General features: G+C 50.9%; 4 protein-coding genes across 4 annotated transcripts; 1 reads left to right on the top strand and 3 right to left on the bottom strand.

Annotated features, from left to right (window-relative positions):
- Positions 1-574: 574 nt before the first annotated feature.
- On the bottom strand, positions 575-4,495 carry N7496_003078 (ATP-binding response regulator; the record flags this gene model as incomplete). The annotated part of the gene is made up of 5 exons (XM_056696009.1): positions 575-831; positions 886-2,534; positions 2,591-3,908; positions 3,962-4,104; positions 4,164-4,495. 5 exons carry the CDS (start codon positions 4,493-4,495, stop codon positions 575-577), a joined length of 3,699 nt encoding a protein of 1,232 aa, XP_056558221.1.
- Positions 4,496-8,344: 3,849 nt separating this feature from the next.
- N7496_003077 (HECT-type E3 ubiquitin transferase UFD4) lies at positions 8,345-14,053 on the top strand (the record flags this gene model as incomplete). Its single annotated transcript, XM_056696008.1, has 5 exons — positions 8,345-8,643; positions 8,717-8,793; positions 8,863-9,497; positions 9,567-13,794; positions 13,857-14,053. 5 exons carry the CDS (start codon positions 8,345-8,347, stop codon positions 14,051-14,053), a joined length of 5,436 nt encoding a protein of 1,811 aa, XP_056558220.1.
- A 547-nt stretch (positions 14,054-14,600) lies between these two features.
- Positions 14,601-15,509, bottom strand: N7496_003076 (PaaI family thioesterase; the record flags this gene model as incomplete). Its single annotated transcript, XM_056696007.1, has 1 exon — positions 14,601-15,509. The coding sequence occupies one exon, from the start codon at positions 15,507-15,509 to the stop codon at positions 14,601-14,603; it is 909 nt and encodes a 302-aa protein (XP_056558219.1).
- A 673-nt stretch (positions 15,510-16,182) lies between these two features.
- On the bottom strand, positions 16,183-18,572 carry mak5 (ATP-dependent RNA helicase MAK5; the record flags this gene model as incomplete). Its single annotated transcript, XM_056696006.1, has 3 exons — positions 16,183-17,046; positions 17,104-18,255; positions 18,324-18,572. 3 exons carry the CDS (start codon positions 18,570-18,572, stop codon positions 16,183-16,185), a joined length of 2,265 nt encoding a protein of 754 aa, XP_056558218.1.
- Positions 18,573-18,586: the final 14 nt, after the last annotated feature.

Raw genomic sequence — 18,586 nt, 5'->3', positions numbered from 1 at the left:
TTTGGCGGAGGATAAATAAAACAGTCGATGGAGGTCAACGGTCGGAAGAAGCGAGGTGGATTAGAGGAGGGGGCACAAGGCGCAAGGGCGTTTGAGGGGGGGGGGGGGGGGGGACTTCTTTGGGGAAGTGGGGAGGAGACTGGAGAGAAGAGGGGGGCAAGAAGAGAAAACTCGCCCGGCGGTGGCCTACGCGGGGGGCAAACCGGGAGGCGGAAGAGAATGCGCCGGAGAAAAGCGAGAAAAAAAAAAGAGTTGGCTCCTCAGTGAAAGGGAAGTCTTGATGTTGTTTAAGAGGTTATAAGGAGTTGATTCCGGTCTCAAGCATCTAAAGGGAGAATTCAACTGTGATTATTAAGGCCTCGGTGAGTCAATCGAGAGGCCTTTTTTCTTTCTCCATCGGCGTGTCTCCGGTCGCCGACTCTGGTAAAGCCGGGCCCCGCCCGAACGGCTTGCATACTACCAAAGTACTATACAGAACACTCTATTTGTTTGACAATGGTTATGCGTGGTATCATTAGATCAGCGGACATGAGCGCTAAGATGAATGTACACTATACAAAGGTTTATAACATGATTATGCCGAGGAATCACTATTCCCTTCGTCCTGTCTGTCCGTCCACTCCTTCAGTAACTTCCCGACATTCTTAAAAGAGACGGGCTTTGTCAAAAACATGTCCATCCCCGATTCAAGGGCTTTGGATTCATCTTCTGAGCTGCTGAGACCCGTGAGCGCAATGATAATGGCCGGCGTAGAGCCCGGGCTACGCTCTTTCTCCAATGCACGAATCGCCCGGGCTGCTTCAAACCCGTCCATTTCCGGCATTGAGATGTCTAATTCGATACATTAGTTTGTATGTTTAGAAAACAAAGCAGGAAAGAACTCACCCATAAAGATGATATCGTAGTTGTCATCATCTTGTTTCTTGACGGCTTCAACCGCCAGACAGCCATTTTCAGCAGAATCCAAGGTTGCCAGCTGTCTCTTTTTCAAATATGCCAGCATCAGGTTGAGATTGATCTTGTTGTCTTCCACAACTAAGATTCGGGCGTCGCGTTTTTCAGTCATTGGTTCCATGAAAGGCTTAGGGACGAGTTCAGCCGGAAGAGTGAAAGAACGGGCTCTCTTCCTGTCGATATCTCCGTTTGCTGGTGGTTTCTTTGCAGAGTGAAGACTCGCTACTATTGCCCTCGTGGAGAATGGACCAGGCTGTTCCGGTAGAACAATTTCGTTGGTCTCGGACGGCAGTGGCAACGACGACGCTTCATCCAGACACTTGGAGATATATCGTCGGAGCTTATGAGGGCCGCATGGGCGATTGATCATGTTGGCGGATTTGGTACCTCCCAGCCATTGGACTGGAACAGATTCACGACCAACATATTGATCGCTCACCACGAGCAAGGCTGTCTTCATGGTAGCAGAGCTTTGGCTGATCGCAGTCTCGCTCGGCAATTCATCGGCCACGATGAGGTCGATCGGTTCGGAAGCAGACATGGAAACCAACCTGAGACCATACCAATCCGTAATATAACGAGATAGATCGGCCCATTTCGGATCGCTCGGTGCATCACCTGGATCCACTCCGAGTATGGCAACCGTCCGGCCTTCATGGCCCTGTAGAGTGGAGATCTGTCTCGACAATTGGGCGCGACCCGGAACGAGATCCAACCCAAACTCATCACCATTCTGCTCCAAGCGCGTGAGCGGGAGTGATACTCTCACAGTTGTGCCCTCGCCGAGGCAACTCTTGATATCGATACTACCGCCCAGTGACTGAATGAGGCTGCGAACGATAGACAGGCCAAGACCAGAGCCCACAGCAAGACTGTCTTCTTGCGCAAACGGAGTGAACAACTTCCCACGCAAGAATTCCTCCGAAATGCCCTTTCCAGTGTCAGAAACTGTTAGGATGACATTTCGCTCCTTAGTTCGCTCTCTATTTGCTGGGCGCTTTGATGAGGTCTCGGGTTTCTCTTCCGCCTCCAACCGTAGGCGAACTTGGCCGGCCGGTGTATATTTCAGCGCATTGCTGAACAAATTCATAATAATGCGGCGCACAGCCCCGGGAGGGGCGTGATAGATCCATTCTGTAGGTGCGATATCCAGAATCACCTTGACGTTGGGCTTCACAGCGTGAAGATCTTCTGGAAACTCCGGCGCGACAAGCGAAGTACCTAGAAGGTCCAGAGACGCAGTTGATCGTTGATTGTGCATATGTCCCAGGAAAACGCCCTCCACCACTTCCTCTGCAACCACGGAGAGGTCGGTGGGTTTGTACAGATCGAGATGTGCAGCAGAAAGATGTGATCTGTCAAGGTCTTGAGGCAAAGCCTTGCATCGCCTCCGCCGACGTGACTTTCGTTCTAGAGACATGATCTTGCTGAAGTCGAGGACTTGATTCATGGTATCAAGCAATGTTCGGCCGCAGGCATCAACGGTCTCTATGAGCGAATTCTGATACTGGTCTAAATTCGTGTCTTTGAGCATTTCAGTGGCTGCTAGGACACCATGAAGTGGACTGCGCAGTTCATGCCTGTTGATTTATTAGTCAGGTTGGGCTCTCAAAAAGTCAATATCGGCAGAACTTACGAAATACTGCCCAGGAAATCATCTTTTTGTTGATCCGAGATCACAGTTTCAATGCGGCTGCACTCGGCCATGATCGAAGATCCAAAGCTGAGCAAAGAGCTCAGCTCTATCGACGGACTGAACACCTTATGTTCCACATTGGTCCAGCAGAAAAAGCCGCCAAACCACTGCGAATTGGCAGCATTCCACAGGGGCACAAACAAGACCTGAGTAGCCCCGGGGAAATATCGATTAAGCAGAGAGTTATCTTTCGCTTTGGTCCTCCTCCGTGACCTGGAGAGATCGGTAGAACTTCTCGCTCGGCCGCGTGTGTGGCTTTGTTGAAAGTAATCTTCACCATCCGAACTGGACAGTTGCCCATCTCGGTGAAAATTCCAAATATGTCCTCTTTTATGTCGTTTTAACAGACCTCGGAGATATTCCTCGTCCAACTTCATGACTGGGAGAGGCTTGTGCGAGGTAGAATCTGGGCCAAACGCAGTTTCGGGGGTAGATAGTGCCACAACCGAGGCAGGCCTGGAACTCTCCGATGCGCACGAATTAGACGTGTCACTGTCGGTTCCAATATCTGCAGCAAGGTCTCCACCAGCTTCGAGAAAGATCACACCACTCTTCTCCTCAAGTTCTAGACTCTCTCGGATGAGGTTTGCGGCTCGACGAAAAGTCCACGACTTTGCTGGAAGTCCCCGGGTACCGCTTGATATATTTGTCAACCGCTCGGCCATGTAAGAGTCAAGGCTGGATGGGATAGCCCGCTCATCAACGCTGTCAGCTGTCGAGGTCGATGATCGTACACTGCGTGAGCGCGAACGGCTAGAAAAATCATCGCGTGAATGTTGCGTAGACGTAGATGGAGACCGTGATACTGAGGTTGAAATCCCGGGATGTCCTGGCTGGGAGCCAAAGTTACCCGAGACAGGCCGTGATGAAGTCTTCTCAAAGGAGGAATGGCCCTCGACAAAAAGATTGATGCCGCGCGATAACCTCGCAGCGTGGCGACCGTCTGAGGCCTGGCGACTAACTTTCAAAAAGTCCATGATGAGCATTCCCATATAACCCATCGTTTCCTTCTCGATATAGCTGAACTCGTCATGAGATTTTGTGTCGAGAGCAAAAAAGCAACCAATGTTGACATTACTTTCCGTAGTAAGAGGCGTGCCAGCATAGAACCGGAAGCCGGGCTCCCCTACAACGAAAGGAAGATCTTTGTACCGCCCATCCTGACTCAGATCGTTGCAAACTAGAAAGTTGTATTCTCCTTTCTCCCGATTGGATTGGTGTAGTGCGACAGTATCCTGTTGGTAGCAAAGAAAAGACACTGGTTAGTTCTAGGGCTGTCAACTGTTAAAAAGCGCATCTATGGTGGATGACTTGCTTTGCACATATTCCAGGCGCTCACGTCGAGAGTGTAACAGCCTGTATTGACTGCATTTCCTATGGGATCATAACCACCATCTCCATTTTTGGTCTGGGAAGCTTGCGCAATTATAAATTGTGAATCTCGGTCCGAGACACTGGGAAGCGACATGGGCGATTAGCGGCGTAATTTCAACACCAAGATATCGATACACACCTAATAAACACGCGATCCACATTAAGACGTAGAGCGGCTAATTGTGCAAGAGAATTCAATGTCTCGTTCGCGTCGCCAAGAATCAACGATTCGGGCATGGGCTGTAGCGGCGCCCAGGTGGGGTGTTCCGACGCCTGTGGCATATTCCCGGGGGACGAAAAGTGCTCCGCGGGGGTGGAATTATTGGAGCCTGGTGGCTTCAGTAAAGAGGCTGGCTCGGCCGGTGACGAGGTATTCTCTTGAATAGTCTCCAGTCGCTCTGGTCGGAAGTAGCGATATACTTCACGAGCCCGGCGACCAGCTTGGTGCTCTTCGGCCCTGTTGGGTTCCATGGCCGCGATTTCGAGCGCCCAATTTCTAAAAAAAGGCGATAAGACCGATAAAGATGGCGAGGGAAACGCGGGGATGTTAACTGTCTGTTATTGAAGAGAATGTCGAATGTCTAGCGCATCGAATAGATGTTGAGATGGTAGGCCACGACGAGAATGATCAAGGAGGCGGCAGCCATCAAATCTAGCAACGAATTTGGATCGAATTTCTGAACGTAGCGCTTAATCTCTTTCCGTAGACTAGGATGATATAGCGCATGCAAGTTTGCAAGTCAGAAATATGAAGGAAACTTGAACTGGCAGGGTCATAAATTCCAGCCTAGGAATCGCCTCAGTTACCCCACTCAAACGAGGGTTTCTCGATCACGAGGAAAATAGCGTCAAGATTAAACGGACCAGATCGTAGCGGATCCGGCCACGAAGCACGGAGTACATATTATTATTAACTATTGTGCTGGGGCATGATACTGCCTTGGATGGTCCATTCCAGGTTTTACCGTCGGCCAGGGTCCCGCCAATCAGCATTGCGGAAAGGAGATCGTCCTAGCCAGTTTCGCTAAAGTCTAGACGAATGTCAATCTACCTTTTAGCCATATCCGGAATAGCGTTCATTCGACTGCGGGCCGATTGATGGGTTAAGGTACAATCAAATGAAGAATAACATAGTTACACATGACTAACATTGTATGAGGGAGGCAAGATTATAGAAATCGATCGATCGACATACAGTAACGTGTATTCAAGACCCATGCCCAGGCTGTCTAGCCATCCACTTCTCTATCCACCTGACTCTTAGACTGTGTATCAGTCCCTTTATCTATATGGTGATGATCATTTTCGCGGATGATGGCTGATGATATCACAGAAGTGATGAGTCTCGACCGGTTCTGGGGTATAAGTCATAGCATAGATTTGCTTATGGTAATTGATCAGCCCTTGGGGGGAGAGAATGGCGTACCGTGACTTAAAAGCCAACCTAGGACACTTAACGCTGTGTAGCCTTCAACCCTAGCAATCAATATTGCCTTATATACTCGACATTGTAAGATATAATGCTTCGCCAGAACTAACCAAAAATCAGTTGACAAGAGCGGCCAACTCAAAATAAGAACAACCTGTTCCATTACACTCTGGCCACGGGCACTGAATCAAAAGCGAATATTTACATGGACCATTGGTCCCATTTTCATTCGTGACTGCCCAGGCATATTAAAAATGATAAAAAGTACAAACTCCGATCTGTTGATCAAAAGTTCGGCAAAAGTGAAAGGGATTAGGCATGCTCCATTTAACTATGTCTAGCACTTGACATTCCGGGACTATGAAGCCGCTCTTGCGAGCCAGAGGACTGCAGTGGAAAAAGGAGCAACTTGTCTATCCAAACCAGAGCATTGAATCTGGAAAAAATTGTGCCAAGGAAGACAAGATTCGGCAGGGCCTCGGCCTAATAAGCACTCATTTAGTGGTCTGTAAAACCCTTCAGCCTCACTCCTCACAGGTACGGCAACCCACCTCTTTCAACATATCAAATACTGTATCAATCAGCGACATATTCCATACTTTGTGAGGCTAACAGTATATTCAAAAGATTTCATTATTATTTTCTAGATATCAGAAAAGAAAGACGGTCAAATGATCTGGCTACTACTCAAAATCATAGTCCTTACGCCAACACAGAATATTGTACATAAGAGAACTAAACAGAGCCTCAGCAAAATGACAGATCTAAAACCAGTCAACATGTCACCTTCAGTGATAGAACGTCAAAGCTAATAATCGGACGCTCTGTAAGGGGTCATAGAAGGTCACATGATCGCATAGGGTGATGAAACTATTCTAAGCATATCCTCGCTCTGAGTCTGACGTGGGCTGGGTTTTGATTCAATTCGATATAAAATACTCCACTGGTTGTTGCATTAGAATTCTAGAACTGATGGAGACTTACGAGGGTAGAAAAGAGTAAGGGATATTTGTTCTATGGAAATGAATGCCCACGTGACACGAGGCCATATCCGGGCACCCCACGCTAAAGCGGCAGCATAGTGAACCTATGGCGTATCTGTCAGAGGTCCCGCCTTATGACAGTGGTGAAGTTGTCGATCAATATTTTCTCTCATTCACCAAGATATCGTTAAGTATGACCCTGTGTTAGTCATATACTACGATCTCAGAGGCATATCAGATGTATGAGAGGATGTTTTGGACTGGTCGAACGATATCCTAGCGGTCGGTAGAAGATAGACAGGCTCTCTCCTATTTAAGCTTGGAAGGTGAGTGCAATTATAAACTTCTGAATAATTTGAATCTGTGGCAAGATATCTGATGGTTCAAGTGTTTATCTTCTTAATTCAAGTATTCTATTAAGCGACCGTCAACCTGCTGTTAATACCTTTACCGATCTTTTGAGAGTATCAACTGACGCTGTTGTATAGATAGACAATATGGGTAGGGCATATTAGCTCGTAAACTTTCATAAGCTTTGGTAATTTAGGTACAAGATATTGACGATTCGTACATACATTGAGGGAATTAAAGCCCTCCACTTACTATTGCCAATAGTCAAGAATACCATTGACTGTATTATTTCATGGTGGCTCAAGGGTCCGTGGTTTTCTTCTCGATACGAGTCTTTTCACTAACCCATTAGTTGACCCGCCCGTATAACGACGTATCACAAGAAACTCTTCGCTGGCATTTCAAACACTCATCCTTCCTTAGACAGCCTGCATATCGCGGCACAACTCCAACAGCGATAGTGGATCCGTGCCCAACTGCTGACTCTGCCCGGGCGTAATGGCAATTCACAAGGTAGTTGGGTCCAGTAGCAGGTACAGAGTCAGGATTGTAGAATGGAAAAGCAAAGGTGTCCTAATAGTTATAGACCATTGTAATGAATTACTAAGTAACTTGTTCCGTGATAACTATTCAAATGATAGTACTGTAATGAGCTGTCGTATCTTATATCATCCAGGTTGCACCTGAGCTCGCCCTTCCGCCTCCGAAGTCGTCAGTCGTCACAGTCCACCACGTCAAACACTCCCCTTCTCCTCCTTCCTCTCCGCCCTCTTCTTCCCTCCCCCCACCATCTTAATTATTTGCCGCTTTCTTTCCATCGACCACTTTCCTGTTTTTGTTTCTAATTCTCGTTTGCCATCTGTTCATATAGCCTCGACGGCACTACGGAACACGCAGACTAGAGTACCTTACCAGCTTGCCGCCCCAGTCGGAATCCACTTCACACCTCTCGCCCCAACTACTTAGCCGAAACCTCCCTTTCCCCCTCATCCTCATCGCCTTCAAACCCCCCCCTCCCCCTTTCTCAAGCAACAGGATCGGTGGACGAATGGCGGAAACGGTGTCGACGTCTACTTAATCGAAACTCTCCGACCCGGTAACTTATGGCCAGGCAAAGGCCCTCCGCCAACCGTCAGGACCCTCTCGAGGATTATTCCGTTTCCCCCGCAGGAGCTTCTTCCGCCTCTTCTGCCCTGAGGTAGCTACCCGCCCTTCTCTCCTCGCCGTTGTTCCCTTTCATATCGCATCTCTCTTCTCTCGTTTCCACCGTGCCGGTCACTAGAGGTCCTGGAGGCAATAGTCTAGCAGATCACTATCTTCCCCCTCGTGTGCATGTGGTGCCATCAACTGGGCCCCAGGCGTGATAGTTCCGACCGCGGGCGACTTCCATCTCTCCTCCCCCAAAGCTTCAGCCTCATACACTCATAATCTTCACACCTTCCTTCTCTCCCGGTCATTTCAACCATCTCCTCCCACGCTTCTTTTGGGGCGATTGTGACCCTTGAAAGCTTCCATCTCTGCACCTCTCCCCCACAAACGTCCATCAAGCAGTTTCTCATGTCATCCAGGACGACTCGCTCCTCCGTGAGACTTGCTACAGACCCCCCTCCCGACGCTGACTCCGGTTCGACTTCCACCCACGCCGCTGGTTCGGCCCCCTCCCGGAAACGCAAAGCTTCTGGTCGACGGGACCGACACCCAGACACCCAGAACCAGCAACCAGCTCCCGCTTCCCCTCGGCGATCAAAAAGACAGAAGACTACAGCCTCTCACCCAGCTGCGCCTGCTGGTCCCGCTGCCTCAGCCTCTCGCCGATCCGCCGCCACTCGTGGTCGAACAGCGATGTCACAGCCGGGGTAGGTAGTTCCGGGGGCCTTGTGGGGCCATGCCAGTATTATATCTCGATGCTAACGTTGACTCTTTCTATAGACCGTCTTCTCGCCCTTCAGAGGAATCAAAGTCAACTACATCGCCGCCCCCCTCACGGCGGAGATCCAACCGGAACGGTGAGCTCATTACTTCCCTTTTGGAACCCCCTTCTACATTCATGGATACTAACATTTCACTACTCTCAGATCGCCTCGCCGCAACACAATCTCCACCACCGCGACGATCGAGAAAGCGAGCCACCAAGTCGAATCCCGATGCAATAATGAGAGACGCGGAGGAGGATTTGGAGGAGGAAGAGGTCAACGAAGAGCTGGAGGAATCTCCAACTGGGGAAAGCAATGACGACACTAACCACTCGGCCTTTGATGATGAGGACCTGGACCCATTCTCAAGCAGCCTGTTCGGAGGCCGTGGACCCATGGGCCTTCAGAGTACACTTCGTGCACTCAGCGGCATCATGTCTGGCATGTCTAGTCGTCTTCGAGATATCCTCTGTAATCTGAGAGCGAAGGACGATCCTTCCGTTCAATTGATTGCTCTTCAAGAGTTGTCGGACCTCTTGCTCGTTTCAAACGAGGACAACCTCTCTGGCCAGTTTTCTCCCGATCCTTACGTCAAGGAATTGGTCACCTTAATGCAGCCAAATCAGTTCGGCGAGGAGAATCCCGAAATTATGCTCCTCGCATGCCGCTGCCTTGCAAATTTAATGGAAGCTCTACGTGGCTCGGTCGCCAATGTCGTCTATGGTGGCGCCGTTCCCATCCTCTGCCAAAAGCTATTGGACATTCAATTCATCGACCTAGCTGAACAGGCCCTTAGTGTGCGTTGCTCAAAAGCCCCCCTTTTTTTGTAATTCTTTATTATCTCTTAACTAACTTCTTTGATGCAGACTTTGGCTAAAATTTCCGTCGACTTCCCCGCCTCGATCGTGCGCGAAGGCGGTCTTACAGCCTGCCTGACATACCTTGATTTCTTCCCTACCAGCACTCAACGGACAGCCGTCACAACAGCGGCCAATTGCTGCCGGAGTCTTCCACATGACTCTTTCCCGGTGGTGCGGGATGTGATGGGTACCTTGCTCAATGTTCTTTCCAGTAATGACCCCAAAGTCGTCGAACAGGGTTGCCTTTGTGTCTCTCGTATTGTTGAGAGCTTCAAGCACCGCCCCGCAAACTTGGAAGAGTTGATTAGACCTGCCATGCTCAAGGCTGTCCTTCGCCTCTTGTTGCCGGGCACCACGAACCTGATCGGCCCGCACATCCATACCCAATTCCTTCGGGTCTTGGCAATCACAGCGAAAGTCAGCCCACGCTTGTCAATTGAGCTCCTCAAGATGGATGTTGTGGACACGCTCTACCAGATCCTGACCGGCGTGTCGCCTCCTCAAGACGTGGACAGCACGGGTGTCAAGATGGACAGTGTCTTGGTCCTACAGGCATTGATACACCGTCCTCGCGAGCAGGTCTTTGAGACCCTTAATGTGATTTGCGAATTGCTGCCAGGCGTTCCCAATCGCGAAGCCTCGAAGACCGACAGCGTGCTTAGCTCATACTTTGACAACAGCATGTCCATCGGCCTCAAGTCCTCCAAGAACAAGGATACTCCAGAAGAGAGACAGGCGTTGTTGGATGATTGCAAGTCTGAATTGAAGCGCTTTGCCATGATTCTATTCCCGACTTTGACCGACGCGTACTCGAGTACGGTCAACTTGCATGTTCGCCAGAAGGTCTTGATTGCGCAGCTTAAAATGCTGCACATTCTGGAGCCCAGCCTAATCGAGGATGCTTTGCGCACGGTTCCTTATTCATCGTTCCTGGCTTCTATCCTTTCACAGAAGGATCACCCGTCCCTGGTATCGCTCGCTCTTCGTTGCGCTGAACTTCTATTCCAGCGTCTTGAGCACGTTTATCAGCATCAATTCCATCGAGAAGGTGTCATTGCCGAAATCGTAAAACTTGCCGAGGCTCCTTTGTCTGGTGACCAAGAAGCAGCAACTCCGACTGAGGCGAAGAAGAGCTCTACTGATACCTCTGGTAACGCCGATGCTACCAACTCCGAAGATGCTCAAGCAGCCAGCAACGGAAGGGACGATGATGCTGATGACAACGAAGGTGACGACTTTGATGATGAGGATGAGGACGATGAGGACCAAGACGATAATGAGGAGGATTCTGACTCGGACAGCTCTTCCGTCGATGGTCGCCGGTCTCTTGCCAAGATGGATAATGCTCTCAATGACCTCGTCATTCGCGATGCTCATGCCTTCCTCAAAATTTACGAAGCCGGCCAAGGAGCCACCGTGCGCGCCGAGGCTCAAAAGATCCTGACGGAGTTGCAGGGTTTGGCAGCCAACATCCGAGCCTTCTACTCTTCCGGCAATGAGAAGGAGGGTGTCGCCCTCTTCCAAAGCCTAGCCGCATACTTTGACGGGGACGCGCTGAAGAGCATTACGAGCTCGGAGCTGCTGAACTCGGGCATCATCCAGGTTCTCTTGGACGTCCTCGCTGACTTCAAAGCTTCTGCCTCCATCCGCCACGCCAGGGCAGCCTTCTTGCAGGCGTTCATGGGTACGACAATCTCTGAGGAAGCCCAGAGCCAAAGCACTGCGATCACTCCCTTCAGCGTACTGATTCGGAAATTGCAAGACTTGCTTAGTAGGACTGAGCATTTCGAAGTCATTACCGTCAGCCATAACTCGCTAGAGAATACCCGCAGCAATGCGGCATATATGCTCGGGAAACAACTTCGGCTCCGACTGGTTGCTGAGGACGGATCCGAGGTCCCTCGGCCTTACAAGAACATCATGGTCTCGATTCATGCCATCGCCACGTTCAAAGCTTTGGATGACTTCCTTCAGCCACGAATCGCCATGTCGGAGCGTCCTCGTCAGTCTCGAACCCGGGACTCGATTCTCTCTCAACTTGCGCAAGCAGCCAACATCCGTGATCAGCTTGCTTCGTCGAACTCGCCCCATGCCCCCGGTGGAAGCCTCCCAACTCGGCCCGCGGCGACTCAGGGCAATGCCAACGATTCGACGGAACAGCATCAGGATCGTCGTGGATCAGGAGGTAGCCGCAGACATCAACGCACGCCTTTCCACGAAGAAGACACCGAGCATGACGACGAGCCGCTCGAGTGTGCTGATGAGCGGCAATTGAGCGATGATGAAGACGAGGATATTGACGAAGGCGACGAGGATGAGGAACTCAATGCTATCGTTGATGACCTTGAGGATGACCTCGAAGACGACAATGTTCAGGATCCTACAGCTGTCAACCTAGAGGTTGGATCCTCGGGCAAGGTCACGGCTCGCAAGGAAGACGGTACTCGTATCGGGACTCCCTCTCAGTCTACTCCGGCCTCGAAACCTAGCTCGTCGGCCCCCAGCACCGCTTCATCTCATCCTGCCGGCCATGGCTCAATCGCCACTGCCGGACGTCCACACTCCTCATATGCCGCAGCGATGGCCTCTGTTCCCCAAGACTGGCACATTGAATTCTTTGTGGATGGCAAGCCGATTGCAAGTGAGACCACTGTCTACCGCGCAGTTCACCATAACCGAGAGCATGTAGACGAGGCTAACGCTAAGAATGTCTGGTCTGCCGTTCATACTGTCACTTTCCGCCGCGTGCCAGGTCCGCCTCCGCCCGAGTCCTCGACGCTCGCCGCCGGTGGACAAGATGCTTCTTCGGAAGACGAGAGTTTGCAAATGCCCGCGTCCCTCAGCAAAGACGCTACCACGGCTTCGATTCTTCGTTTGCTTCGTGTTCTCCACGAGATGAACGCGACTATCGACGACATCCTGACAGAGACTCGAGATCACGCCAACATCACACCCGAGCCTCTAGCCCAGTTCATCAACACGAAGCTCACTGCCAAGGTGAACCGCCAGCTCGAAGAACCTTTGATCGTTGCGAGTAGCTGTCTTCCTAGCTGGAGCGAGGACCTAGCTCGGTTGTTCTCGTTCTTGTTCCCCTTCGAGACACGCCACTTGTTCTTGCAGTCTACCGCATTTGGTTACTCCCGAGCTATGATGAGATGGCACAACTCGCAAACAACCGAGGATAGCCGTCGGGACTTGCGTCGTGATGATCGACCATTCATTGGTCGCTTGCAGCGACAGAAAGTCCGCATTGCACGTTCCCGCATTCTAGACTCGGCTATGAAGGTCATGGAACTTTACGGGTCGTCGCCCAGTGTGCTCGAAGTTGAGTACTTTGAAGAAGTCGGGACTGGACTGGGTCCCACCCTCGAGTTCTACTCCACGGTCTCAAAAGAGTTTTCTAGGAAAAAACTCAAGATCTGGCGGGAAACCGATGCCAGCTCAGCCGTTGAGTATGCTTTTGGCAAACGTGGTCTATTCCCTGCCCCGATGAGTGAAGAACAAGCCACTCAGGATTCTGGCAAGAAGCAATTGAATCTTTTCAAGATCCTTGGAAAGTTTGTCGCCCGCTCCATGCTTGATTCGCGCATCATCGACATCTCCTTCAACCCGGCTTTCTTCCGCATTGCCGACACGCTCTCCTCTGTGGCACCCTCCCTTGGCACAGTCAAGGCTGTTGATGAAGACCTCGCCAAGTCTCTCATCATGTTGAAGCAGTTTGTCAAGGCCAAGGATGCCATCAAGAATGACAAGACCTTGTCCTCGCACCAGAAGGCCTTGGCTGTAGAGAACATTCGGGTTGATGGGGTTCGGGTCGAGGATCTGAGCTTGGACTTCACTCTCCCCGGTTATCCCAGTATCGAACTGACCGAAGATGGGTCCAATGTTCCACTCACCATTGAGAATGTTGACCAGTATGTGGAGAGTGTCATTGATATGACCCTTGGTAGCGGTGTTTGGCGCCAAGTGGATGCCTTCCGCGCAGGCTTCTCCCAGGTCTTCCCCTTCTCGGCTCTGCGTGCATTCACCCCAAACGAGCTTGTTATGCTCTTTGGACGGGCCGAGGAGGACTGGTCAATCGAAACACTCATGGACTCCATCAAGGCTGATCACGGGTTCAATATGGACAGCAAGAGTGTGCGCAACTTGCTTCACACCATGTGCGAATTGGACCCGCAACAGCGCCGTGATTTCCTCCAATTTGTTACGGGTAGCCCGAAACTTCCCATCGGCGGTATGTTCATTCTATTTGAGCCAGTTCAATATGAAGCTGAGACTAATTATCTTTGACTACAGGTTTCAAGAGTCTTACGCCCATCTTTACGGTCGTGTGCCGCCCGAGCGAGCCTCCCTATACCCCGGACGACTACCTCCCAAGTGTCATGACCTGCGTGAACTACCTCAAGCTGCCCGACTACAGCAGCCTGGATGTTCTCAAGGAGCGACTCTCGGTTGCCATCAAGGAAGGACAAGGCGCATTCCACCTCTCCTAGGTTCTGCCCAGTGCCCCGAGTGAATGATCCTCATTCTGCACCCTACTTGCAATTCCCCTCTCCCATATTCTCCTCTCTAAAACATTGCTTTGCCGTGCTAGCTACGCTGGTACAGCGAGTTCCGTTACCCCCTGTCTTTCTGCTTATCCTTCTGGAGGGATGAGCGGGATGCTTTTTCATGACGCGACGACGAGTGACTTTTGCTTTTTATTTCCCCAAACTCCATTCCCCCATCTTCAGGTTTTCGGCAGGGCTGTTCTTTCCTTTTTTTCACCTTTTCTCACCAAGTCATCTGGGATGAGGGGCGTCAAGGCGGGCTTCGGTTTCTTTTTCTCCTACAGCATGATACTGATACTAGATAGCAATGGATAGCCCTTTCTATCATCAATCACTTCGTATTTCTCGGTACAAGTCTATGATTAAATAATTAGTCTATGGATATTGGGGTATGATCGTCTAGCTTCTGTCTGGCAATTGACCTGGTTCAGGTCCTGTAAACCGACACCATCGACTTTTAGGGTACGTTGATGTTAGCAAGTCTCGAATATCAACACATTTCTCGAAGGAGACTCACATCGGCAAACTTAGGCTCCACAAACAAGGCTCTCGCCTCCGAAACCATCACGGCGCCTTCACTATCCTCGCTCAACAACTCCACATCCGGTACAAGACTCTTCGCATCAAGCGGCGTGGACAATGGCAATGGAAGATATGTCATCTTGCCCTCAACCCAAGCCTTCCTCCCCTCAACCTTGGTAGTCTCCGCACGCAACACATACACACGATCCGGCAGCGCAGGCTTTCGGAAATCAACATTCAAATTCGCCGTCATACCCAATCCACTCGGGAACGCAGCCGAAACACATCTAGCAAAGACCTCATCGAACAGAACAGAAAGCAAACCGCCATGGACAAAACCAGGATGACCGCAGAGATCTCGGCCAATATGGAAGACCGAGACGACACTGCTGGCGTGAGCGGTTTTTCCAGACTCGGTCTTCGTTTTGCGCGAGGAGGTCCACATATATGGGGCTAGTGCGAGTTTACCACTACCTGCGAGACTACCCCCGACGAAATGATGCTGTCGAATTGCTGGTGGGATTGCGAGATGGGGTCGGGATTCCTTGTATGCTTTCCGCGACTGGCGGAGAGATTGGACGAGGGGTAGTTGGGAGATGACGGCGTCGAGATTGGCGGTTTCATCGAGTGATACTGTTTGGTTTGAGGGTGATTGGGTCTGCGGCTGCGTGAAGAATGGCGATCCCTCTACCGGGGGTACTTGTGTTTGCGTTTGAGGGAGTGCTTGTTCATGGACCACGGCCGAGCGAGAGGGGCCTTGTTGGTGCAGATAAGAGACCGGGACAGCGGGCAAGAAAGCAGGCTTGAAAGGCTGAATCGTTGAGGGTCGTAGTAGCCATTTTGTAGCCTGGGCCAGGCTAGGCATTTTGGAGGCCATTTTGTATATAGTCGAGCTCTCTGAGTAAGGGAGGGAGAGACGAGGTTAAAAACCCAATCATCTTAAAAATGTGACAATACCCACGACTCAAACTCACCGAGAAATTGCCGATAAGCTAATGCACAATGAAATCTCCCGCCACGTGGGATCACGACGATCTGCCTAGCGCACGGTACGTATTCGGATCAAGGTGGTCTCGTATATCGTACAAAGTAACGATCCGCGTCGATATAGAGGAGATGTAACTTGACAAGAGTGCGGATCCCGCCAGATTACTGTACTTTCAACGGAGCTAGTAGGGGAACTAAATTGTCTAATTTAATACGCCTATGAGATCATTTCGGCACTTTTCACCGGGTATTCATTTTCTCAACGGGGCTCAATTTTTTTTTCTCTTGGCCGGTCCCAACAGTGGGGCGTAAAGGGCCGACTTTCGCCGGGATTTTCGGGGAGGCGCCGAGGCGATCTCGGGATGCCGATTGCGATAAGATAAGCTGCCACGTGTATCTATAATGATAGCTTATTTTCTCGATTTTTCAAGCAGCGACACTTACTTTGACAATATCAGTCTCTGCGTGCGTTCATTTTGGTATAAACATGCTCTTTCTAAACTAGGACTATACACAAACAGAGAGCCACGGCTAGTTCCAAAGACAATAAACCACGAGACCGCCTAGAAATCCAATGGATCCAGGTGTCCCAGGAAGGAGTTATTACCCTCGCCCCGCAGGAGTGCCTCAATATCAATACGTCCAGCGGTAAGATACCGCTCACTAACACCGATATTCACGCGCTGAGAGAGTTGATTCTTCAACTCGGCACGAAGCCCAGCTAGTTCACCCTTGGTGATGCTACTAGCCTGCTTTTCCTTCTGATGGCGTCCACCACCACGACCACGGCCCTTGCCCTGGGACTCATCAAATTCTTCACTGTCATAATCGACACCGAGGTCCTCGGCTGCGGCACGGAGCCAATTATCTTCGGCGGAAATCTTCTCTTTAGCGATGGTTGAGTCGGTAATCTTCTTCGCGAGCTCAATACGGGTACGCACGCGAGACACAACTCGGCGATCGATATCGAGGGATTCCAGAGGCAGCTTCTTGACAGGTCCCTTCTTGCCATTTTGGGCGTGAACCTTGGCGGCCAGACGGGCCACGCTGACAACCTCTTCTGGAGCACAGATAATAACACTCTTGCCGACAGCACCAGCACGAGCAGTACGTCCAGATCGGTGGACGTAGGTGTCTGCCGTGCGAGGTGCGTGGTAGTGAATAACGCAGTCAATACCCTTGATATCCAAACCACGTGCCGCCACGTCGGTGGCAACGAGAATAGAGCTGGGGTCTGACGTTGGTGATGAGAATCGCTCTACAGAGCGGAGACGGGCTTTCTGGGCCATGGATGAGTGAAGGGCGAGGGCGGGGAGTTGCAAGTTTTGCAGTAATTGAGTAAGACGACGGACTGCGGAGATGGAGTTGGTGAAAACAAGCGTCCGGTGCTTGGGGTAATAGAGTAGTAGAGAGTATAGGTAGAGATCCTGTCATATAGTTAGTCACCAATCTTCAACTGCAGGGATGGAGCGTTCTTTGCTCACCTTCTCCATGGCGGGACATTCAACAATTCCTTCCTTGAGACCCTCGGCCATTTGCTGAACAGGGTTGACGTCAATGAACTTTGGCTTCTCTTCCCGGAAGTTCAGCTTCTTGAGAAGATATTCCATGGACTCCTTCTTATCCATCAGATCACCTCCGGTCCAACGGCTCTTGCCGGCCAACTTTTGTTGCAAGTCCCGGTGGAAAGTAGCAGAGAACACAAGGGTCTGGCGAACACTCGGCTCTTCTTCCGCGGCCTCCTCTTCTTCATCCATATCGGGGAAATCGCCCTGTTCCTTGCGGTCCAACGCACCCAAAATCTCTTCCACCTCCTTGAAATGACCCTCGCTGAGCAGACGGTCGGCCTCATCAACAACCAGGAATTTAATGCCCTGCATTTTGCGGATGAGGCCAGAACCAGTGCTCAGAATCTCCCACACACGACCTGGAGTACCAATCACGATATCAGCGTTCGCAAGCTGTCTCTGCTGTTTTTGGATGGACAAGCCACCGGTCAAAAGAGCAATTCGTGCATCGGCATCTGGGGCATTTGTGATCAGGTCTCCAATGTGCTTCGCCAATTGATGCGCCAGTTCTCGTGTAGGTGACAGAATAAGTGCCATTGGGTCAGACTTGGGCTTCTCGCTCTCGTCTTCTTTCTTTCCTCGCTTCTCCAAGTAATGCTCAAGGATTGGGATGCCGAATGCCAGTGTTTTACCGGAACCCGTCGAAGCCTTACCAACCACGTCGTGACCATCCAGAATCGCAGGAATACAGGACTTCTGCACAGTAGTAGGTGTAGAAAATGTGAGCTTAGAGAGACTTGTAAGAATCTCTGGAGAGAGACCGAGTTTATCCCATGCAGACACGTCCACGCCGTCGTCTTCGCCAGCCTCTTCGAGCGCCGCAAAGGAAAGACCAGCCTTCAGGTTCGGATCCCGTTTGGGCTGTGCTTCCTTGGCCTTGACCTCCTTGGCTTTCTTCTCCTTTTTGTTTTTCGTTTTCTTCTCATCCTTCGCTGGCTGGGCTTCGGCGGCTGGGACGGCAGTGGGCTTCTCATTCGATTCACCATCGCTGATACCACCCCATTCTTCACCGTCGTCCTCGGCGGATGGCTTCTTCAAGATCGACTTTCTATTTGCTCCTTCTTTGGCCTATGAGATTGCGCCTAAGTTAGAATCATTGAATCCCCCGGTCATGACTTGAAACTTCGATTACATACCTTGAACTGAACCTCTCCCCCACCTGAAGACCGGACGATGTCTACTCCATCAATCTCCTCCAATCCAAGGAATCCAGTCGCATCTTCCAATCGATCGGGCAGAGCAACTTCCGTCCAGTTGAGGTCGTCAATACCGACAACGCCGTCCCAGGAACTGTCGTCCGAGACTGGGCCAGATTTCGCGGCCTTCTTGCGCTTCTTGGACTCCAGCCCCTGGGCCTTTGAGTCGCGACCTCTCTTTTGTCCCATGATCACAGTGGCAC

Source organism: Penicillium cataractarum (assembly GCF_028827025.1).
Source record: "Penicillium cataractarum strain IBT 29864 chromosome Unknown utg000002l, whole genome shotgun sequence".
Classification (NCBI taxonomy): domain Eukaryota; kingdom Fungi; phylum Ascomycota; class Eurotiomycetes; order Eurotiales; family Aspergillaceae; genus Penicillium; species Penicillium cataractarum.
Note: the sequence above shows the minus strand (reverse complement) of the source record. Positions and strands in the feature narration are given on the sequence as shown.